This window comes from Kryptolebias marmoratus, linkage group LG19, assembly GCF_001649575.2.
Source record: "Kryptolebias marmoratus isolate JLee-2015 linkage group LG19, ASM164957v2, whole genome shotgun sequence".
NCBI classification, from domain to species: Eukaryota; Metazoa; Chordata; class Actinopteri; order Cyprinodontiformes; family Rivulidae; genus Kryptolebias; species Kryptolebias marmoratus.
Genome location: NC_051448.1, coordinates 2,074,064 through 2,098,357, shown reverse-complemented (window position 1 = coordinate 2,098,357; position 24,294 = coordinate 2,074,064). Strand labels below are relative to the sequence as shown.

At 38.5% G+C, this 24,294-nt stretch overlaps 1 protein-coding gene across 3 annotated transcripts in view; it reads left to right on the top strand.

The window, feature by feature from the left end:
- The window catches only part of galnt14 (UDP-N-acetyl-alpha-D-galactosamine:polypeptide N-acetylgalactosaminyltransferase 14 (GalNAc-T14)), a 144,493-nt gene that overhangs the window by 85,641 nt on the left and 34,558 nt on the right, over positions 1 to 24,294 (top strand). For all 3 annotated transcript variants that reach the window (XM_017434922.3, XM_037981566.1, XM_025010265.2), the window contains exons 4-6: positions 14,453 to 14,520; positions 17,576 to 17,641; positions 22,348 to 22,469. In XM_017434922.3, coding sequence (XP_017290411.2) covers positions 14,453 to 14,520; positions 17,576 to 17,641; positions 22,348 to 22,469 — 256 coding nt within the window. The remainder of the gene's footprint in view (positions 1 to 14,452; positions 14,521 to 17,575; positions 17,642 to 22,347; positions 22,470 to 24,294) is intronic.

Here is a 24,294-nt window from a genome sequence, read left to right as displayed (position 1 = left end):
TTACGCTCAGATGGTTTTAAAACAAACTTAAAGGTTCAAACAATGAATCATCAGCTGAAGTTTATGGAGCTCTGCAGCCCTGAATAATCCCTGGTATTTATAACTGACAGTTTCTGACTCATTTGGGTTGTTTTTTCACATTTAGCAGCAGATTCTCATATTTCCACCTGAATGTCTTCTGCCGTATTTGTTTACCTCCACAGACCGCAGCCAGCCCGATGTCGTTGTTGTTTTTAGCGGATTCAGTCATGTGCTTTGTTTACGTTGAGTGCAGACCCACATTTCAGAATTACATGTCCAGTTCACAGATATATTGATGTTTTTCAATCCTTCTATGTTGGTTTTAATTAGTTGTGAAATGATAAGATTGCTCCAAAGGCCTCAGTGATCTGTATCAGTCAAGCCTTTGTTTAGTGATGCTGCAGCAAAACCAAATGGACACATGTTTATTTTTAAATCATGAGCCTCTGAGCCGTTGTTGTCTTTTAGTTTGATGGTATCAGGAGGTTACCGACCAACGTTCAGCCCAAAAGATGCACGACTGACGCACGTTTTGTGAGTTGGCTGGAGTTCAGCTCATTATGCCGTCCGTCAGCAGGGACCGGCTACGTCTCCTTACTATCACAGAGGACATTGTGTGTTTGGTGTGTGTGTGTGTGTGTGTGTGTGTGTGTGTGTGTGTGTGTGTGTGTGTGTCCTCCCCTTCAGCTCTTCTCAAAGCTCTGCAGTTTTCAACCAATTAAAAGACAATCTGTCTCTCTGGGCCTCCATGCTCCCGTTGGCTTCGCCTGGCACTGCATGCGAGTGTGTGTGTGTGTGTGTGTGTGTGTGTGTGTGTGTGTGTGTGTGTGTGTGTGTGTGTGTGGTTGTCAGGAGCGACTTGGAGCTGGAAGTAGTTTAGCTGCCTTTTATTTTTGTTTAGTAAATTTGGAACATTTTCTCTCACCAGGGTGCACTCGCTCCTCTGAGGCTCCTCGTCCTGCTTGACATTAAAACGCTTGAAGATGAACATGGCTTCTGTCTTAAAAACACTCGTTTTGTGACATTTTCATTTGGCCCTTTTATGTTTAGTTTACTTTCCCTTGAATGGAAATTGATTTAGCCAAAAAGCTGTTTGTATTTAAAATCAAAGTTCCGCAGTCCTTGGAGGGAAGAATACCTGTCACTTCTGATAATCAAGAGACGATGGATGAATCACATGAAAAGGATGATGTTCTTCATTTAAAAACAAAAATAAATACTTAAAAGAAGTGGCATATGGGTTGCTCTAATATATCTTTGAAAGAGTTTCCTTTTTGTTATTTAAGCTAAACTTTGCTTTATGTTCAGATAAGTTCTTATTCTGGTAAACTTTTATTAATCTGCACCTTTGGAAAATAGTTAAATTTTTTGTTGTTTGACAGCAAAACAAGATTTGGATCATTGTAATTACTGATCTATTTTCAAAACATGCTTTAAATCAAAGTGAGAACTAAAAAGAGCAGTTCTTTGACACGTTAGTTGTTAAAATCCAGTAACACGGGTCAGTTTGGGATGACTTCCTGTAGCGTTTTCAGGCTTGGCTCGACTGAAGCTCCAAGAACCAAGGCTTCATGGTGAGATGCCATTAGTCTGTTATTAGTCTGACTCCTCCCCTGAGGTCAAGTTATCAGGAGAAACGCTACGAGAGGCTGATGCCCCCCAGGACTCAGACTCCTCCACATTAAGCCTTCAGCTGCTGTCGTCCTCCATAAGGAGTCACAAAGTTGGCTCTCATTCATGCAGCTTCATCCGAACTGTTTCTCACGGGGGTTTGTGATTGGTCAGAAGTTGTTCTGGGCGTGTTTATGCAGAAAAGCCGATGATGGAGCCATTTTGCTTCTGCTGCTCTGCTAACAGCAGTCTGTGCTCAAAGACATTTGAGTTTTATTGCATTTTATTTTTGGTTTTAAACAAAGTTTCACTTTTTAAATATTCACTTTTTGTTTTAGACTCACAGAAAGTGGCTGCTTTGATCAAAGTGCTTCAGTTTCTTTCCTGACGCTGAGGAAAACTGAGTGATCACTTCACGTTGATACGTTTTTTATATAAATGAGAGCAGCTGAAGAGAACAAACCCATCAACAGATGGTGACATTCAGAAAGTGCAACTTGTCTCTTGTTATTTTAAGTTTCTTTTTGGAAGCGTGGGTGAGTTTATGATCTGCACAAAGTCTGCTTTTATTACATTTTTGCACAGATAAGTTAAAAATCAACAGGATGAGATAGTTACTTCCTTAATAACATTTAATAAACCATTATGTGTCAGCACATAAACACAAACTGTTCAACAAAAATCCCATCATTGCTGAACAAATTGAGCTATTAGTGTTTAAAAATCATTTCTGTTTGTTTAGATTATGAAGAAGCAGGAATTCAGTTTGAGATTTAAAACCCTAAACAGATTCTTTGGCTTCGATTTTTTATGTTATTTTTTAGCTAAGTATAATTCAGATCAGTTCATATTATTTTTCTTACCGTATATAGCACCAATTCAAAACAACAATCATCTAAGGGAAATATTCAAAAGCAAAAAACAAATCCAAATTATAAATCCAGTCCAGATTCAAATAAATTACAGTTAATTCAGTTCTTATTATAACACATTTACATTATAAAACACATCAGTTAAAGGTGTCCTTTTTGCACATTGTTACCATTGTCAGTCTGCTTTTCCACTGATGCATCTAAGGTTTACAGAAGATCACATTTTTAATAAAACTTTATAAAGTTTTTGAGTCTGAAACAGCAAAAAAGTAAAATTGCAATCTAATTTCATCCATCAGTATTCGAGCTGACAAGAGATAACAGAGAGGTTTTTCTCTGCGCTCTATAATCTCTAGAAACACTTAGGATGTATTGAACGCCTACAATTACATTAAAAAGCCTATAATTTTGGACTTTTATGCACTTTCGGGCTCTGCAGTACAGCGTGCCAAACTTAAATAAGTTTGATTTCTGAGACAATGATGGGCACTTTGAAATCTTTTCATCTCGTGATCAAAGAGTTGCGTTCTGAGGGCGAGCCGGTTCTCGTCGATATTTAATCAAGGTCTGATCCGAAAATTGATCTCATCTTCTTCTGCCTCTGCGAAGCCAAAGATAAGCAGCCTGCGAGATGGAGACGGGCAGAAGATGAAGGCAGAAGGACGTTTGGTTCTGAGGGGCTCGGTTTGCTTGGCTTTGTGAGTTTTTCTCAAAAAAATAAAAAAGAAAGAAAGAAACGTGGACAGCAGTTACTCAGCAGACACAAGAGAAAAGGAGAAAAATCAGGAAACTTTGAATGTTTTTTATGTAAGAAGTATTATTAATTTAATAATGTAAAGTTTAATGTGGAACAAAGAGAAGAATCCTAGGAGAGGATATAAACGAGATAAAATAAAACCTGTTTAATTGATTAATAATCTTGTGCTGAATTCATTTTTGATGCTAAACATCTACCAGTGCAGGATGTTTAACCGGCTGCTGAAAAGGTTTAATTAAACAGCTAAACGTGTTTGTTTTGATATCCAGACTGCACTTATCATCTGCTTTTGTGTGCATGCATTCATTATTCGTTGAATGGGGTTATTGTCCTGTCTTTGTCAGAAAACACAACACAATGGCACTTTGACAACAATATGTGTGATACAAAACACACGAGTTTGAGCTGCATTTAAAATCACTTCTTTGCTTTTGTTGACCGCTCACTTAAAGCTCTTTTCTCTGCGAGCCAAATTTACATTTTCAAATTGCACTTTTGTGTCTGATTTATTAGGAGCACCTCTCTGTCACACTCCACTGAGCACATTGGGGTGTTTTTGGATTCGAGTCTCCTGCCAAAGGACACACTGACATGGAGGCAACCTGTTCGACCACCTGAGCAGCTCCGACCTCCGATTAAAGGAGAAAAATGGACAAAAAGAACAAAATCCTTCCAAAGGTCACACAGCTGAGCCTAAACCGTTGCACACATGGACACGGAGTTCTAACAAAATGTTTAAATCAGTCATTATCACTTAGGAGCAAGAATCTAGTTTGTAATTGATGAATTTAATTAATCAGATTATTTGGGCTCAAACACATAAAGGAATTAAATTTATTATAAATCTTTTTTAAATAGTCCTACAAACCTGTTTAAATCGTTTGAAGTATATAATTGTATAGAATTATAGAACAGAATAATATTATTGTTCATTTAAATTACATAAAATTAACACTCATCTTTGGCATCTAGTAAGTCGACTTCACCTCCATGTTCCAAGGGTTTTGTTTTTATTAGTTTATTGGGGTTTTTTTGTTCTTTTTATGTTAATTTTTTTAATTTAGGCTGTGTCAAAATATAGTTCTTGTTTGGTATTAAGTAGGAATGTGAAGATTAACCAGTTTGTACCAATTAACACATGTGGGTGGATCAGTAGACTGCTCATGTGTCTGTACTGGTTTATTACATCTTCATACCAGTAAAATTTAATCCCTTTATTGATTAATTTCCACAGACTTCCACTTAAAGAAGCAGGAAAACTGAACAACAGTAGTTACATCTGTCAGCCTCTTTGTTTAGTGTCCAACTCATCAGCGACGCCCTAGTGTTCAGGAGGAGAACTGCAGGAAGATCTGTCCCCTAAAAAAGTGAAGAGGGGATCTGTTGTCTTCTTTTATTTTTTACTTTCCTATTTTTACAGTGTACACAAACCTTTCTCTTCAAATAATCATGCAGCAGATTGGATTTTATCCGTTTAAAGACCTAACGAACCAAAGCATTTAGTTTAATCCCAAACTGCATCCGTGCAGTCACATGATACACAGCTGCGTTTGTGAATCGGTACGAATCAATTCATCTTTTTTTTCTTGTTGTATTACACTGAATCTCTCAAAACTCACATTGAAACACATTGCGTTGTGATTAGAGGCTGTATCGTGTTGCGTTTTTGCTGCTCCTGCATCTTTTAATGCATCGAATCATCAGCAGCGTATTGAGACACAACCTTAGTAACTAAATCATTAGTTCATAATTTCCAATCAGAACTTTTTATCCATAATGTATTACACTTTATGGTATGGTACTTTTGTGGTATCACAAATGTTGTCTAGATTTGGCTCTTATTGCCTCTACAAAGAGTCCAGCTTTGATTATTCCTGAGTCTGAAGCTAAAAGCTCAGATTGATAAAACCTGACACCAAACGTGTCCTCGACCACAGCGACGTCTGCTTCTGCTCTGTCGGGAGTGGCTCGGTTCTGTTTGGGTCCGTTTCTGTTCTTTGAACACAGCAGCTCACACATCCTTCCCTTGACATTTTATTTTGAAGTGCAGGCGGTGATTCTGCCCGCAGTCATCAGAAATGCCAACCACCAAATATCAATAAGATTAAATTAAACTCAATCTATTTTTCATTTGTTTTCTTGAACTTTTTTTTTTTCTTTGTTTTTAGAAAGGAAAAAAAAAACTCCAGGCATCCTGGACAAAAATCTGTTAAATCAAGAAAAATATACTTGCTCCATCATTTCCTTAATAATAAACTGTCTTTAAATCACATTTAAATTTCCAAGCAGCTTTCACCCTCTGGGGGGGGATTGGACTTAAAGACTCGTTACCCGCAGTGAGGTCACAACCCCCAGTTTTATTCTTATAAAGGGTTTAGCAATTATCTCCAGAAATCTTGTTTGTTGCAAGAGTTGAAAGCAGTTGTCATAAACTAGTTTAAAAATGTTTTATAGTTGCTTGGACAGTTTGTGTTGCCCTTTTTTAATTTGCTATAAGACAGGGGTCTCCAATCCTGGTCCTCAGGGTCTCCATCCTGCAGGTTTTCCTTGTTTCTCTGCTCCAACACACCTGATTCATGGTTAAATCACCTCTTCATGTTCTGCAGAAGCCTGTTAATCACCCATTGATTCACATCAGGTGTGTTGGAGCAGAGGAACAAGTAAAACCTGCAGGATGGTGGCCCTGAGGACCAGGATTGGACACCACTGCTATAAGACACAAACTAGCAGCAGCAGGAGATCCTGGTGGGATTTTTACGTCTGAAATGAGGATGGAGAAGCACTTTCCTGGCAGCTAAATGTTTTTAGCTGAAATGTTTCAGCTGCATTGGGATCACAAGTCATTTTCACTGTGATTTTGTGGATCGGAAGCTGAAGAGTTTGGGAACACCAGAGTTACCTAAAAGGTTCTTACCTGCAGAAATCACCAAGGTTTTTTCTCTTTCTGACTGAAATCAGACTCAGAAATGCTCATAAAGTTAGTCGCCCATCAGACGGTTTACAGTCCAGCCAAGCAGCCTTCCTGCTCCGCTCAGCAGCCTGGTGTAGAAATGCCCCTTCTAGATCAGCACCAGCTCAGCACTTTCTGATTCATTGGACCTAAAAACGCACAGTAAAGAGTTCCGATCACTTCCTCTGCAACTGATCACTGAGGATTTATTAGCAGGGGGAGGGGGGAGATTTATCATCTTTGCTGTTTTACTGCAAATTTACTGTTTGACGAAGGCCTTTGTTCCACTCTGTCGTCTAATCATCTACTGACCTTTATTCCTTTACTGAACATGAGCTGAAAATACGATTTATGTGGAGTTACAACAGGATTAGACATTTTTCAAAAACAATTGTTTATTTTGAATCAGGTGGCATTTACCTTCTTGATTGAACAGAATCCACCATCAGCTGAAAATATACATTCGTCTGGAGGAGTCGGATCATCAATACTCTGAGCTTTTTATTCCATTTAGGTACCATTCATGGCTTGTATACAGAATAGATTAATGCTGATGAGCTTACACACACAGCGCCATCTAAACAAACAGTCATGAAGAGTAATCAGGGGAAAACGATATGGATCTTTGCAGATTAGCAGAGACACAACTTTATTTAAAGTGGACAAACTGGGCCTTTGAATCCAGACACAGACTGATTAAATTTAGATGTATACCATCGTGGATCAGCCGTGATGAGGAGATATTTTCTGGGTGCTGATGTTTAACGTAATGCATCACTGAGGATTTGACAGAACAGGATGTACTGAGTGGCTGGATCAGGATGTATTTCCTACAGCAGTCCCTATAGATCTGCAGGGAAAGGCTTTCAATCAGAGAAACGCTGATTTAAGATGCAGGAAAGTGACTAATGTGCTCATTAAAACATTTAAATTACGTAAATATGACAAACATGTAACAGAAATGGTCTTTTTAAGACCACATTTTGCAGAAAACACCTCCTTTGCTGTCAGGTCTTGATAGAGAAATAAGTCAGAGAAATGTGGATGGATGGAAAGGGCTTTGAATGCAGAGGAGGAGAGAAAAGTGATGGATTACTCCAGCAAGGTGGAGGCTGGAAGAACCCACTGTCAGCAGACCAATCAGGCAGAGAGAGGCTGAAAACGGAGAGAGCTTCAGAAAGGATAAAAGGTTCGGAGCCGAATCTAATTCAGGATAAGATACAGACACAAATCTGGCTCCTCACTAACAGAAAATACACAATTCTGTGGTTATTTAGAGCCTCATTCACAAGAAGTGGTTGTGTGTTTTTCTTGTAACCAGCTGAGCAGAAGAAATCTGGCTCCTTACACTTGAAAGCATCACTTCTCAGGTGTAAAACCCATAAGTCCTGGGCAGCAGAGAGGCAAAACAATCTGAAACCTGTAATTGAGGTTTTGTAGTTGTGTCACATGTTCAGAAAAAAAGAGACATTTGCTGCCTTCATGGAGGCAGAGCTTCAGAGCGCTGAGGTGGAATATGGGGTTTAAAAACTGAAGATGCTAAAAAATTACACCGTAAAATGGGTTTGTGGAGTGGTGCCAAGTATGGGAACGTTTATGCTGCAAGCTCAACACGAGAACAAGTTCTACGGGACTGTGCAAAAGTCTTGAGTCATCCCCTCATTTATATTTTACTTTGAAGGAACCAGATTGTCTTGTAATCTTGTCAAAGTGGTCTTTAGGAATATTTTTTACAGGTTTTCTGAAGCTTTTCTCTGATTTTTGGCAGCTCAGAACCTGATTATCTTCAGACAGTTTCTATTTTACTAAACTTTCATGAGTCCTGATTCATTCAGGCTTAAAAAGGCTTCTGAACTCTAAGGATCAACCAGTGTTGTGTTAGCATTAAACAGAGCGAACAAATCAAAACAGATAGGTTTAAATTGGATTTTTTGTCTCTTTGTGGCCAGCAGCTTGTCACAAAAACAGTTTTTCTTTTTTTTTTTAGTTGATTTTATGGAAAATACAAAAAAACTGTTTAAATACCACTCACTTTTTTAGCACTTTGTTGTCCATCCCAACTTTTTGAGATTTGCTGCTGCCATAAAATTCAAAATGACCAAATTTCTTTGTTTCTACATTTGATTAATTTACTGTGCTCCATTGTGAATAAAATATGAGATTTCCTAATGATTGCATTCTGTTGCTGTTTTACATTTTACTCGTCCCAATTTCTTTTTAATTTGAGGCTTTATTTTCAACAAAATGAATCTAAAAAAAAAAGTTTTTTAAAATATCAGCATCCACTGAAGGGTAATGCGTCTCTAGTGTCCTTTCACATCTTTGACGTAATTAACTTTCAGACGCTGTTCTTCTGCTGGATTTCTTTTCTTCTTTTGTTCTCCTTTTCACCTTTTTTTTTTGGTTTTGCTTCTAAGCACGACCTATTTTGATAGCAGCTTTTATCGCCTTCATCCAAAAACGCTTCACTTCACCCTGAGTACACGCATGCTGAGTAGAAGTGGCTCCTGTGGGATTTGATCCCGTCACCCTGACAGATAACAGCAGCACCCATTTAGCTTCGGCGGCGCTCTTACTGCCAGAGAGTGGGGTTAAAGTCCCACCAGGGCCACACATGCAACTCTAAAGATTTTTGCTCTCGAGGCACTTTGGATGAAAGCTCTCTCCAAATTGCAGCTGTAGGTAATGAAAGTTTTTCATAAATTGCCCTCCCCCATACTCTAAAATTGATATATAGAATGTTGGAAATGAGCGGCGCAGATATAGAGCTGCTATTCTGTGACAGGCGACTGCGGTATTGTCAGGGGTGATAATATTTTCTGTGAGCTGCAGATAGCTTCTCCCTCTGCGCTCCTGGAGGAGGTTAAGCCTCAAAGCTTGTGGCCTGTGAACCAGAGAATAAGAAGTCCAGTGACTGTGAGAGTGTTCATCAGAGAGACGGGATCGAGAAGCTGCGAGAGAGACAAGAAACCGAAAGAAAGAAGTGACCATTCAGCATGTGCATCTGCTTCAGTGTAAATGTAGACGGATAAAATGGGGCTGAAGATCAATGGGGCATCAATTTGGGATTTCATCCATAACATTTAGACACAACCCAGGGGCACCCTCAAGGAGAAACCAGGGGTGGCCATGTCCCCCACCACACCACCACCCCTACTGCCCCCCCTGGTCTTTTATCCATAATCTGTTCTTTAAAATCTGACCAGTGGTTGACAAGATATTTTGCAAACATCTTAGAAAGTAATCAGATTAATTTTTGGAGTCAACCTGATTCCTGCACAGCTAATCAACCTCAGCAAACACAAAAATGTCTGTAACTCAGCAAATTTTACAGATACTGGGCTAAGATTTAGTGTTGTAGTAGCTGAGAGTCCTCCATAAAACAAATTGTTGTTACAATAGACAACATGCCTTCTTTGGAGAAATAGTTTTGAATATGGATATAAGAGAGGGTTGAGTTGTGACTGCGTTGTTCTCAGGAACATCAACTGTAAAGTAAAAATCCAATGTACGATTCAAAGGGCGATTCAGAAACTCCCGCATTGCAGCGTTTTTCAGTATCCTTATATGACAATAAGCTAATAAACTCGTGAAATTTCGCCATGGCTTTTGGTTTTGATGTTCCGCCCCAAGATTAACAGGGGCCCTGATCTTTTTAAAACCTCCCGGAGGCTCCTGTGACAGTAGCTAGTTAAAAATAATAAACCTGGAATTAACTTGTAGCAAATAAGACTCCTCACTTGAATAGCCTTTATGGCTTAGGAAGGCTCCTAACAAAGTGAAATGATCCAGAAGTATCTAAGGAACAGCCGTGATAGGAGCTGGTCAGATTCTCCAAAATGCTGGATAATGGAGTTTCAGTTTGCTCATTTATTGTCGGACTCTTTAAACCATCCTTTATAGAAGATTTAGAGTGTTGTGTTCCAAACTTCTTTGCTGCTGCATCTTTTAAAATGAGTCTCACAGATCAGACATAGTGTTAATATCAAGGCGTGAGCATCACTGATCAGCACTTTCTGCCATCTCACTTTACTTTTTTGAATGACCACCTAAGGGTGGAGGTGGCTTCCAATCAGAGGATTAGGGGTTTGATCTCCAAACTACCCCATAATGTTCATCAGTGTATGGGTGAGAATAAAAAGTGGAGCTTAAAGAGAGCGTAAAATACATCATTAAAAGCGCTGTTCGAGTGTGAATTTGTGAACAAGAAACGTTGTAAAGTGCTTTGCAGAACCTGGGAGAAGTAAAAAAGGTGCTACATAAGGATGGAGCAGTTGAAATAAAGTGAAGTAGTCCTTTAATGTATTTCTTATTTTGCTAACGTGTGTGTTATAATAAAACCCAGGTAATACAATGTAATAAATATTGTTTTATATAGGTCCTTTTTTGGAACAGCTGCATAAATCTGCTTCACAACTTTGTGTAAATGTGATCAGATCTCATTGCACTGCTGTTGCATTTTTATTCCAAATTGCTCCTACTTTCCTGAACCTCTTGATGTTTGAAACATGATCAGAAGAGCCAAAAACAGTTGATTCTTTTACTTTTTTCAGCTGGACGCCACGCCTCGTTCTTTTGACCCCAGCTTCTCTCAATAACCCGGTTTCAGGACGACACAGGGAGAGTTTTTAAAGCTTCCAGCGGGAGATACTGTTGGCAAGTGTGAAGCTCCCAGTTTGTAATTTTGTCAGCTGCAAAGATAAATCTGTCTGCTAAAAAAAAAACAAGCAATAACACCAGCTCTGCATGTGAGGAGAGGAGAAAAGCGAGGAAAAGGTGGTACTCTGATTCCGACTCGTGAAGGAAAATCATTTCCACAGTGGAGGGTTTCAGGCTTTGACTCAGTGGAGAGAAGAAGAAGAATTGTAGCTGTTGAAAGAAATTACCAGATCTTTTAGGTTGTTTTACCTTAGAGAAACACAAATCTTAAAATGTTCGACTTAACCAGCCAAACTCTTAGTATCAGTTCACACCATCAAGACTCTTATTTAATTGGCTGCCAAGCTTAGAACCATCCAGAATTTAGGCAACTAAACAGAATGTCTGCTGTCTTTTTGTTATTAAATGACTAAATCTGCATCTTGTTTCCTGTTTTTGGTGGCAGTGTTACAGCATACAGGCCTGACGTATTTATTGCAACGTTTTGGGTCATTTTCCAACATTTCTAGAAATCCTGCTGTGTTAACAAGAGTATCTTTAGGGTATCTCGTCCACAAAACATGTGAACAAGACCTAAAACTGAGCATTGTTCTTTGTCTGTATTCATATGGGACATAAACAGCATACTAAGTGCTCTTAAACACATCTGGAATCAGTTTAAAGCACGGTTATCGTTTATAAATGATAACAACTGGGCAGAATTTACTTTCTCCAAAACCTTAGATAGAAAAGACTAAAAAGCTTGGAGTTTGGGCTACAGTTACTTAAAGATAAGGACTTCAATTTAGGCTCCTTTAGCAGCAGATGAATAATGGTACGTTTAAAACGGTCAGAAAAAGAAGTACTCACAAGGAAATTATTTAGGAAAATTATAAAACTAACCAAAGGAAATGCTACCCTAACAGGTCTAAAGAGGAAGTTATAGGTTTTAGTCTGAACAGAGCCTACAGCAGGTATTTTTTGATCATGTAAAGGTTGTTTTATGATTTAACTTTGGCCTAAAATACAAATTTTCTCCCAGTCTGATGCTAAGGTTTGTGATGTATTGGAAGTAACTCCACAGACAGATCTTCTTTTTCCTTTCATCTAATCACTTCATTCTTCCATCATTATGTGCCTTTATTTCTCTCCACCTGAAGCCCATCCTTCTCTTTCTTCTTTATTTTATTACCCCTCACCTCTCCTCGTATTTCTGCCCATCTTCTCTCCTCCCTCCTCCTCTCCGTATCATTCATCAATCTGTTCATCCATCTCTGCTGATCGGCTCTCGGCTCCACAGAGAGACAGAGTTACAATCAGGATTATTTGTCTCCCTTACCAGCCTGCCATCTCCCACTCTCCCTCTCTGCCTCTCCTTTATCATCCCTCCTTCTTTAATCTCGCGGCCCCCTCCCTCCAAACAACCATCCATCACTTTCCTCCTGATGGGGTCCAGGGTCTTGATGGTAACTTTCACCTCTTTACATTCCTGTCCACCTCCTTGTTTTGTTCAGACTCACTCAACGAAGCCCATTTGCCTCTTCAAAAACTGAGGGAGGGGGGGGGGGTTGTGTACACTTTCCAGCTCTGGTTTTCTAAAGTTTAAATTTGCTTTTTTATTTCTAGAGTTTGTTACAAATTCTGCACATTTCTTTTCTTTAACTACATAATGTTCTACTCTAAACTCTTTTATTTTGTAAAGTCTAGCCCTCGTTTTGCAAAGAGTTGAATTTACTTCCTGTTTGATCCAACATCAGGTCTCAGAAACGAATGAACTCATCTTCACTGCATCTGTCATCACAAGCCTTAGTGTTTATTACTTAATGCCTTTTTTTATTGGTTGTCAGTTTTTTAACATGTCAGCTGACAGGATAGGTGATGTTTTCACATTTCACAGCAGCAAAAGCTTACATCCACTTTAGGAATGTGCAAAAAACTCTCTTTGAATTTTGACCAATAATTCTTTTTTTATGTATCTGTCAGTAAAGCTGAGCTCACTCATGACCAAAGTTCCCATTTTATAATCTCTCCTCTTTTCTTTTTAATGCTGTTAAAAAGGAAAACACCACAACTGGAAATAAAAACCTTTCAGAAACAACTCGGCATGTCCCGACCAGGTGCCAGTATAGAAATAAAAAAACAATTCTGTTTATTCTTCAGATTTTCCTATCCTAGCTAGACTTTGAATATTCAGAAATCGCTGCCCATCCTTGATCCACGTTCAGAGGAATCTGTTGGAGGAAATGAATTCCAGGTTGTGCAACAACCTGCAGGTTATTTCCTGCATGTTTTACGTCTCTGTTGCACATTTATGCTGCTAACTGTTAAAGTCCCGCTCAGTTTGGATCAGCCTGATTTAAAGTGTCGCCTCCTCTCACTGGAAAACATTTTTCCCTCCATTTAAGAGGAAAACTCCTCCTTTGACGCTTGTCACGACTTCCAGCCGGGTCGTGTGCCGGCGGACTGAAAAGGAACAGACCTTCTCGTTTTCGGTTTTATGCTTAAGGACTTTTATTTTGAAAAATGGAGTTAGTTTATCACCTGCTGGCTTCCTGAGTCAGTATTTGAGTCTGTTTCTGACACGCCATGATGCAGGGAATCAATCCTCAACTGGATTTTACATTAAAATAAATTCTGACAAATTAAAAAGCAGATAAAGACTTTTTGTATCATATATAGTTTGTTATGCATATTTACTTACCTTCTTTCTCCTCCTAATATTCTGATCTTGTCTTTCTTTGGACTTTTCTCCTTGTTGTTCTTTTTGTTTCCATTTTCTTCTCCAACTGCTTTGTTTTTATCTTTTACCATATTTCTTTTATTCTTTTGCTATTTCTCTTTTAATCTTTTTATCTTCTGTGATTCTGTCTGGTCTTTTCTCTTTTATCCCGCCTTTCTTTTTCATGTTGAATGTCCTTTCTTCGCCTTTGCAGATATTTTATTCTCTTTCTAGTTTTCTCATGTTTCATATTAAATTTCATGTATTTTTCCTAATAGTTTTTTCTCTTCTGTATTCTTTTTGCGTTTCTGTCCTCAGTTTCTTTCACCTTTTCCCCTCCTGCTCCTTCCAGTCATCATATCACCCGTTTTATTTGATCATTTTCTCGTCCCCCTATATTCCAGTCATTACTTTAATCATTACTTTATCCGGTGTTTTTTATTTTCCTCTCGCCTCCCTGTTCTCCAGCCGTTCCTTGTCCTCCCCCTCCCCTCCTCAGTCATATCCAGAGGGGATAATGAACAAAGGTTATTGAACAGTAGAAATAATGAAATAAAATAGAGCAGAAACCCACCCAGAACAAAACACATTTTCTCATTTTCCTCCTGTAAAACTTATGAATTTTTTATGTTTCAATCTCCCGCTTTAATGAAATAGTTTCTTAGATGCGACACATCATACATTTTCATAACGGGAATTTGCGCTGACATTTTCAATATGTTGTTTCATCTGCTGTGCTGTGCATGTATAATAGCTCCATGAGCACCTGTGTGTGTGTGGTTGGCATTTACTTGTGTTTTTTTTTAATTTGTGCATTTCCAGACTCATGTTCAGGATGTGTTGTTACATATTAGATTAATCCTCTGCTCTGTTTTCCTCTCCAGCGTTTTAAACAGAACTCCAGTTCATCTCATCCATGAGATCATTCTGGTGGACGACTTCAGTAACGACGGTGAGACGCAGCTGCAGGTCTAACACATGCAAAGACTCACACACACTCCGCAGGTTTCTTCCAGGTCAGAGATTATAGAGATCAGGCCTACATAACAAGTCAGAGCTAATGTGTCCACAGCAGCTGGCTGCGGAGTTTAAAGAATAAAGTGTTGATAGGAGGAAAAAAAGTCAAACATGTTCAAAGAGAAGACACTATTTCATCTGCAGCTGAGCTCAGTTTGTCTTCAGACACACAAAGTCCAGGTGAAAGATCCAGAAAAGACCAAGAAAATGATCTAGATACTAAAAACAAGACGATATTTAAGCTGAAATTGTAAAAAAAGTTTTAAATAATAAAGATTTTTAGTCTAATTTTGACTAATATAGTTGGTAAACAATTATATTCCAACAAATCCAATAAAAAAGTTCAAGCTAATGATTATATAGGTCTTAAAAATGAAGAAGATGATGTGGGATTTCTTCTTTTCCAAGATAAAGAAGTTAAATGTGATCATTTCTATGGAGAAGTAATGTGATTTCTAATTCAGCTTTCAAACAATCAATAAATCTGTTGTAATTATCCCAATGCCTGTAATTTAGCTTTGTGCAGCATTTTGGTCCAATCTCATGGTTTAAATGTGATTTATCAGTAAAGTTAATTTGGTTTAACTTCAATAAGTAAGACTGTAAACTCCTGCAGGACAACATGAGGAAAGACCAGTTTTCTGACTCCTACCAAGGGAATTGGATTTAACATAGATGAGCTTTTCACATAAACTTAGTTTGTCAGGAAGTGAAACATGATCATCAGCACATATTCCAGCTGAAACAACAACACCAACACGCTCCACAGCTGATGATTTTACATCGTCATTTCTCACATTTCCCATCTCCTCTGTCGCCAGCCTGACAGCCCGTCGGGATGGATCGAGCTACGAGCGCAGCAGCAGGAGTGAGAATTGAAGTGATGGAGGTTAAATAGTGCCACATTTAGACTGTGAAGAAATTATCAAGACAGATGAGGCATCAGGATGGATGCAATCAGCACCGGAGACCGATGTGTGCAAGTAAACAACTAAAGAAAGAATATGTGCTAATGAGCAGCAGCAGGATAAACAGAGCAAACAATTTAATGCGTGGACTTTAAACATTTATAGTGACATTGAACTCAGAGGAGACACAACACCACTCAGGAAAAACAACAAATACTTCAATCTGATTGAGTCTGGCTCTTGAGTCTTTGTAATGATTTGTTTGAGAAACATTTAAAGGTTTTACAACAAGTCAAATAATAAGAACGCAAACATTCAAACCACAAAAACTCCAGCATTATTGGCTGCCTACGTCTTGTCTTGTTCTCTAATTTAGTTCATATTTCAGAATTTATTTTATATCTGAGTGCACATAATGTTCACCAAACTCTGGTCAGATCTCTTTTTAAAGCAGGTCAGATGTTCTATAATGTCTCAACTTACAGCTCAACACGACTGCTGCCATATTTTTGATATATTTGTTACAGAACATGGAAAATATTTGACATATTAGGCTGTTAGTGTAACTATTATCTCTTTGTTTGATTGGGTTTTACCAATATTTATGTACTTTATTCCAGTCTGAGTTAAAAGTCTCTGCTGATGTTTGTTTGTGGGTCTGAATCTGAAAAGTTTGAGATTTAAGATCACTCGTAGAGAAAATACTACCTGAAGGCTGAAATTGGCCTTTGGACCATCTCCAGTTGGTCCTCAAATAAAAACAGAACTTCAACTCAGTTCATTTAGAAAGCACCAATTCACAACAAAAGTGAAAACAGGCACTATTTAAAAAACAAGTCCTAAATTGATCCAATTAATTCTTATAATAAAATACAATATATTCACATTCAGTACAAATTCAGATTGCATCTGATCTTTGATGCAATCCTCCATCCTGAGCAGCACAGAGGCGACAGTGGAAAGGAACGACAGAAACCTCCAACAGAACCAGAACCAGAACCAGGATGAGCGGCCATCTTCCTCCACCAGCTGGGGTTTTTAGAGGACAGGGAAGAATTTCATGTGTAAACCTGGAGAGCAGAGAGAGCAGAGAGAGCAAAGACGGCAGCAGGGTGAGGACATGTGGACAGTTTGTCCTCCAGCTGTCTGAGCTAAAGGAGAGCTCAGGAAACCCAAACTAACCCGAACTCTAGGATTTATCAGAGAGGAAAGTCTTAATCCTGGTCTTAAAAGGAGCCAGGGTGTCAACCTGAGGACTGAAAGCTCTGCCTCCTGTTCTGTTTATAGGAACTCTAGGAACCACAAATAAACCTGCAGCCTGAGAGCAAAGACCTCTGTTAGCAAAATATGGAACAAGAAGATCTTTAATATAAGATGGGGATTGATTGTTGAGAGCTTTGGATGTTAGAAGTACGATTTTAAATTCTACAGGGAGATTTAAACATCTAAACTTACCTGATTGGTCCAAACCAGGCCCAGTAACTTTACTAACCAGGTTTTAGTTACCAGGTTAGTAAAGTCACTGGTTGTTCTGGCAGAAAGAGGTTAAAAAAATCTGTTCATAAAAATGAATTCTACTCAAAATGTTGCATTTCAGCCTAACAGGCTTAACCACTTTTACTGGTTCATTGTTATCAGGCATTATTTTCAAATATTACTACTTTGCTCCATGTATTATGTATCCAATATTCATGTATTATTTAGCAACAAGTATTAAGAATTTATTATTCACTTCTGTAAAATGACTTGTATCCTGGGGATTCTGCTTCCCTTTTCTCCTTTGACACTTTCCATCAGACTATTCTCTAAATATGCGTTCTTGCAGGCGGCTAAATTTAAAGCATTAAATGAAAACAAGTCAAAAATCCAGCAGGGAGCAGAGATTCAGCTGAGCAGCAAGCAGACAAATGTCTGATTTATCAAACCCAAAGCTTTGAATTGTTGTCCTGCTGTTGAAGAGGTTTTCAGCAAACCGCGAAACACTCCTGCTGAGTTTAAGAGAAATCATAATCTTTCAAAGCACACAATGTTCAGTATTCAATATTCATATTTTATTCATGGTGGGTTTTTTTTTATTTTCAGAAAGTGACTGCCAGCTTCTCACCAAGCTGCCCAAAGTCAAATGTCTCCGCAACAACAAGCGAGAAGGTATGACAACAAATTCATATGTTTGTCTGAGTGAGAAGGTTAACTCATCTATACTGGTTCTGTAGATGTTTGGTTTTACTTTTTTAGTGTTATAATTGTTTGTTTTTAATCAAAACCATCTGGCCTAAGCTTCATTGTCGTGTACTCAGACAGAACTGAGAAAAATAAACTCTAATCTCTGGGTTCAAACCTGCAGAAGTAAAATGAGCTGAAATCACAGGTGCTGCTGTTTAAACGGAGCTGAGAGCAAAAATAGAGACATTCTGTTCAAAAAATATCAGTTTTTTACCTGAATCCCAAATCAAACCTGCTGCATATTAGGGGTGGAAATCTTCTGATACTTCACGGTTCGATTATGATTCAGATGGGCTGCGATGAGATTAAAAAACTGGGTTTGATGCATTTCAAAGTATTGAAACCTTCCTGTTGAACTTCCCCTTAAATCCCTGACAAAGTGAGTGTGAAATATTAAACACAAAGAAATAAAATCAGGAACATTCTGCCTTTCTAATATACTCTACGGTCAGATGAAATCAGTTTTATTTCACCCAGAATTTAATTTATTTATTTTTTAATTCCACAATTTTTCATCTAAAACATATCTTATCTTATGATGGATTCATTAAAAATGTAAAAATTAAATTGGGAAATATCAAAAATGTCATAAATATTGACAAATATTTAACAAAAATGCATCAAAAACCTTCAGCTCAACAGAATATTCACTGATTAGGTAAAAAGTGATGCTCATACAGCAGAAAATGTCTCTAATGATTGTTGATTAAATTGTTTTTATAATAAATTTGATTACCTGTCTTGTCTTCAGAGCAAAAACTGTCCAGGTGCTGTTTCTGCACCGTGTTGTTATTTAATAATAATAATAATAATTGATTTTTGACTATTTTAAATCAATTCAGAATCATCCACATTGCTGTGACAGAAACAGATGATAACTGCCTCCTCTACTGCATATTCAAACATAACTTTACGTTTTTAATATTTAATTTGGGGTAAAAGAATTTTAAGCTTCAGAATTTATTACTAAAAAGACCAAATTCCCAAAATGACAATCAGTGTTGAGTTAATGTAGTCACAGTAAATCTGGATGTGACTTCTCAGTTTAATGGTTAATACATGGTATGCATTGGTTCTGCTCATCATTTTGTATAAAATCCATTTAGAGCTGCCTCCATGCTTTTAAATATAGAATACAAATGAAAGCACTAAAGAAATTAACACAACGTTTCAACAGAATGACGATCAGGAGCACTCTGACATCTTAAAGACCACAAAAATGTTTAAAAATGTGGTTTTAATCCCGCTGCAGGTAATTCTGGATGAATGTAAATGAATTTAAAGGTGTTAAAGCTGAAGGTATTCAGAGCTCTGATGCTGCAGAGGAGGCAGCATGTTGGTAACAACCTTTCACCTCCTGATGTTCCACTTTGGAATCCCAAAGATGAGGAAAAACCTTTAAAAACTCGTTAGCATAGCTTGCTTGGTGTCGGTCATTCCAGGGTTTCTGTAGCTCAGTGACATAAAGCAGTGTAGAGCCAACTCCCTGCTCGAGCTGCGATCCTTCCTGCCAAAGGTGCAGTTCTCCACTCTGCAGCGGTTTTGTTTGAAGATGAACTGAAATTCGTCATAAAAGTGCATCTTGTCTGTGAAGTGACAGCCTGAGACATTTTCCATTGTTACCGCAGGTCACAAAGCACTTTTTTATGGGGAAAACTAAAAGTAGAAAACACTTAAAGCCACTTCTCACATTGCTGTAGCTCAGTAAGAGCAGTTCCATTTGAACTCACAGAACTACTTTAAAATAATAGTCTTCACTCCACTAAAGTGTTTCTGTTCCATCCTTTTTGAATCCTCCTCTTCATCCTTTCAGTTTCTTCCACATTTATTCATGTATCTTTCATTTCTACCTTGGTCGTTTTTTTGTTTTTCTCTCTCTGTTCTGTCTTTCACTTACCTCTCCATCCGTTGTTCTACATGCTGCCACTGAAGGATTTCATTATGGCAGCCACCCTCACACACACACACACACCCTCACACACACACACACACACACCCTCACACACACACACACACACACATGTTCACACACACACACAGACACACGAGCAGGGATCATCAGTTTGCCTTGTTAATAGTTCGTGACTTCAGGCTTTCCAACTTGATTGCCTTTTTAATGGTCATAAAAACACACCAGTCTGGTTTTGTGTGTCATTTATGATAACCACGAGATTTATATATTTGTGAGGACACACTGTGGCGTTTACTTTATTTAACCTCTCACTGCTAACATAAAACCAAACCCAATCTAAAGCTTGTTTCCTTTTGTCTCTGTCAGGCCGTAACCTTGGATCTCCATGTTTTGCCATTTTTTTCTTTCTGCATAAATCAAATCTATTTGTCACCCTTCACACCTGTCTGTGGTTTTATGGTTAGTTAACCAATGAAAAGTGTTCAAAAGACCATCTGAACCTGAGGCTGCACTGTTTATTTACTGGAAAAGAAAGATTTGTTTGTTTATTTCCTGAAAAGTTTTTGGAGATACAAGGTTTCTGCTTGACAGCCGTGAAGGCATGACTGAAATATGTGTGAGTCATTTAAAAAAGTTATTAAATGCATAAACTTAACTTGGAAATAATCAAAGTTTGAATGTCAGTCTGCCAAGTAGGGTATAGAGCTGGTGTAGTGTAAAGGAATCAGAAGGTAGATGCTCTTTGCAGGACTTGGTGACGTCTTCAGACATGTATTAAGAATCCGGTGGGAGCGATATGTGTGTACAATTAAAGCATGCACAAAACTTCCATAGCAAGATTTTGGTGGTTTTACATCATCGTAGCACCATATCAGGTTCCTGTTTGGAGCCTGGTGGCAGCAAATCGAAGGCATGGGGCTCATTCACTCCAACGTGGTGTAGCTGTTAATAATTTGGCCTAAAGCCGAGGCTGTGATCCCATCACACACACACACCACGCTGACAAACCTGTACAACCAGCAGGATCGCACCACATTCTCACCACGTAGCTTCACACTTTCCACCCCCCAATAAATATTGTGCCTTTATTCAGGTAGCATCTCACTGAGCTGCAGCTGCTGAGACTCGTTAGCAAATCAGAAATGTCTCAAACTGAAAGAAAATGTGTAAATTTTCAGCTGCAGTCGGACTAAATTATGAGGGTTTACAACCAAGCGACCAGTAAGCCATGCAGCCACATTTGGAGGAATTTTGAAAAGCTCTTGCAAAACTGTACTCTAGACTGTGCACATTATTTCTAACCTCACCTCCGCCCACGCTGAACTGAGCTAACAGACACACCAAAACACACATGGTGATCTTTCTACAGCTTACAGCTTTTCATCTGATTTTACATTAAATCTGTGAAACTGCTCTCAGCACTGAAACATCCTTTTGCAAAACTGTTTTCCTCCAAATGTTTTCAGACTCAAATTTGTCCGTATTACCAGAGAAGAACACAGCTATGAGACGTGTAGACACTTCTGAGTTATAAACAATGATTGAAACTCTTCTCTGCACAAAGTCACCCAGCCTAAATGTGTTTGTGTGCATGTAAGTAAATGACTGCCCACTGCGGTCACTCCGTTTCTCCGTTCCTCCGTCAGTGTTTGTGCCTCCCTGTGTGCCGGTCCAGTTTATGTGTGTGGCTCCATCCATCCAGAAAATAAAGCCTTATTGAGGATGAAATGGGATTTTTAATTGGCTGAGCCTCAGCCGAACGGCACCGCGTGGAACTTCATGGCCTCTTGTACAATGTCACCGACACATGCGTGCACAATGAACCCTCCGTAACGTGCACACTCATCCTCGCACATGCATACACATTTACTGAGATTATCATACTTTCGTGCAGGGTTTGTCTGCATGTCAGGGAGTATTGATTAGACCATTTACACCAAATAGAAGCCTCCATCAGGTAGAACCTCCCTAACAGGCTCCCTAACTCACACACACACACACACACACACACACACACACACACACACTCACTTAAAACTACCTCCAGTCAGCTAACATACACATTTCCAACACACCTCCTCTTTCTCTGTCCTTTAAGAGCGAACAGACAAACCTTTCCTCTTAGACGTACGCTTACGTGCACATGCAGAGTGTGATGCGCCTGTTAAAAGGTTGTCTCCATGTCTGACAGTGCCTCTAAGAGCCCCGCATCGATTTTCTCCTCTGCTGACTGACTCTGAGAGCAAGGAGGCGAGCTACACTGAGAAAGGAAGAGATCGGATGTCAATATATACAGCAAGGCACTAATACCACCAAGCCTGATGGTTCAATTCCCACCAACGATTAGAATATTCTTTTATTCCTTCAGGTTTCAGCACTTTTAAATAGAATGTGTATTTATAGGAGGATGCTGAAGGTTGTGTGCATTTCAGTGGTACTGTGACACCTTCTGAGTTTTATGGGAATTATCCAACTGCATGAAATTTACAACTCTTAAAACAAATAAATTCGGCACCAGTGACAAATAGTTAACTGTAAAGTTAGTAAGACGACAACATTTTTAACCAAAACTGTAAAAATTATCTTGTAAGGTACAATTTTAAAATTTGCCAAATCCAGGCCAGATAGAGGAAAAATAAACATCTTGAGCTGTCGGTGTGTGTATCAACGTATGAGAATAAAGTTCATGAAGCGTTCATTATTTCTGTTTGTGTGTCAGGCCTGATCCGGTCCAGGGTCCGGGGGGCCGATGCTGCCAGGGCCAAAGTCCTGACCTTCCTGGACAGCCACTGTGAGGTCAACAAAGACTGGCTGCCCCCCCTCCTTCAGAGAATCAAACAGGTAGACCACAACCATCCATCCATCCATCCATCCATCCATCCGTCTTTTAGCTTCCTCGCATATTTCAGTAAATTAAATCAGCACTCAACATTCACTGCCTTTTTACAGAAAAATACAATTTCTTTAGTTAAATTTCAAACCCTTAAATGCTATCTTTTCATGAATATGACTGAAATCATGAATAACTTCAGGGACGTCTCTCTGAAAATATGAATCTCTTCAGTGAAAAAAAGGAATCTCTGGATGTGTTTTTATGTTTGTGATTGCTCCAGAAAAAGGCTGTCAGTCTGATTGCCTCTCATTAAGAAATAAGTGCTGCTCTTTCTCCTTCACCCCTCTCAAATGTCCAATCTCTTTTGTTTGTGTCTCCTCTTCCTCCTCTTTGTGCTTCCTCCCAGGTCATCGTGTTTTCTCATCTCGACTGCCTTTCCTTTCCTCGTCTCGTGTTCTGTCCTCTTTTGTTACTTGTAAATACTTTATCCTGACTGATGTTTTTTTACTCCTCTCTACTTTCCTCTTTTATTTTGTCACTTTATCCAACTTCTCTCCACCCTTGGTTTCTGTTCTCCCCTTTGTCATCTCACTTGTCATTTTTCTTCTACTCTACCTACTTTTTGTTTGTCCTTTTCGGACATCTCTTCGTCATCTCATCCTAACATTGTCACAATAAGCTCTTTTATTTGAAACCAGCTGTCGTCATTTTCTCCTCTCGTCTATTTTTCTCTTCATTACGTTCCCTCCTCCATAATCATCTCTGCATAGTTTTACAACCTTTTGTCTTTTTTATTGACTTCTTTTTATTTGGCCACCTTCATCTTTTTATTTTCTGATCTCTTCGTGTTTTTATAAGTCTGTCTGCTGTTTCACCAATTTATCAAGTCAACAGATCTTTTGTTGTTATTGTAGACATTTGATCTCACTCTGTAAAGCTCAGATCGATAAGTAAATCCACCAGAGTCTGCATCATCCATATTCATACTCACAGCTTGTGTGTGTGTTTTCATGCACAGGAGTCATCAGTCACTGTCTGAGCAGTCACTTCAGTCATATATTTAGATTTAAATGTATGAGGTATTGATCCAGATTAACACACACGCAGCAAAACCCCAGACCGCCCTAAAACCCCATCACCCTCAAAATAATTATCTGTCTTGGTGATATAGAGCTGATGTTATGGCAGACTTTTAGGTTGTTTTTCTCCTCTTTTTGCTTCGATTGATTATGGTTCCCGATTTTTTTAGTTTGTTTGTTTTTTACCCATTTTTCTCAAACTTTTTTTCTATAAATGCAGAAACTGTTAATATCAAGATGGAGACTCATCAGCTCTCTGTGCTGCTGGAGCAAAAAGACAAACGGTTGTTTTATTGTTTGTGCCAAATGAATATACTTTGCCAAATATTTAAAAAATGGAAAATAGATTTTTTTTTTCCTTTTGGGCTTCATTTCCTTATCTGTACAACTGATTAAAACACATCAAGGCAAGTCAGCAGTTTGCTGCTGAATTCTCTTTTTAGAGTAAATATCTTTGTTTTATAAAAATGATGGTAATTTTGGTTGTTTAGCAATATTACTTATTTGCTTCTTGCTTTTGTATTGTTCGTTTATTTATTCCATGAAGATGAGTCACATAAGAGGTTTGCAGAACCCTGGAAAAAGAAAACATCGCAGTCCAAAGTACAGGTGCTGGTCATAAAATTAGAATATCATGAAAAAGTAGATTGATTTCAGTAATTCCATTTAAAAAGTGAAACTTGTATATTATATTCATACATTACATACAAACTCATATATTTCAAATGTTTATTTCGTTTAATTTTGATGATTA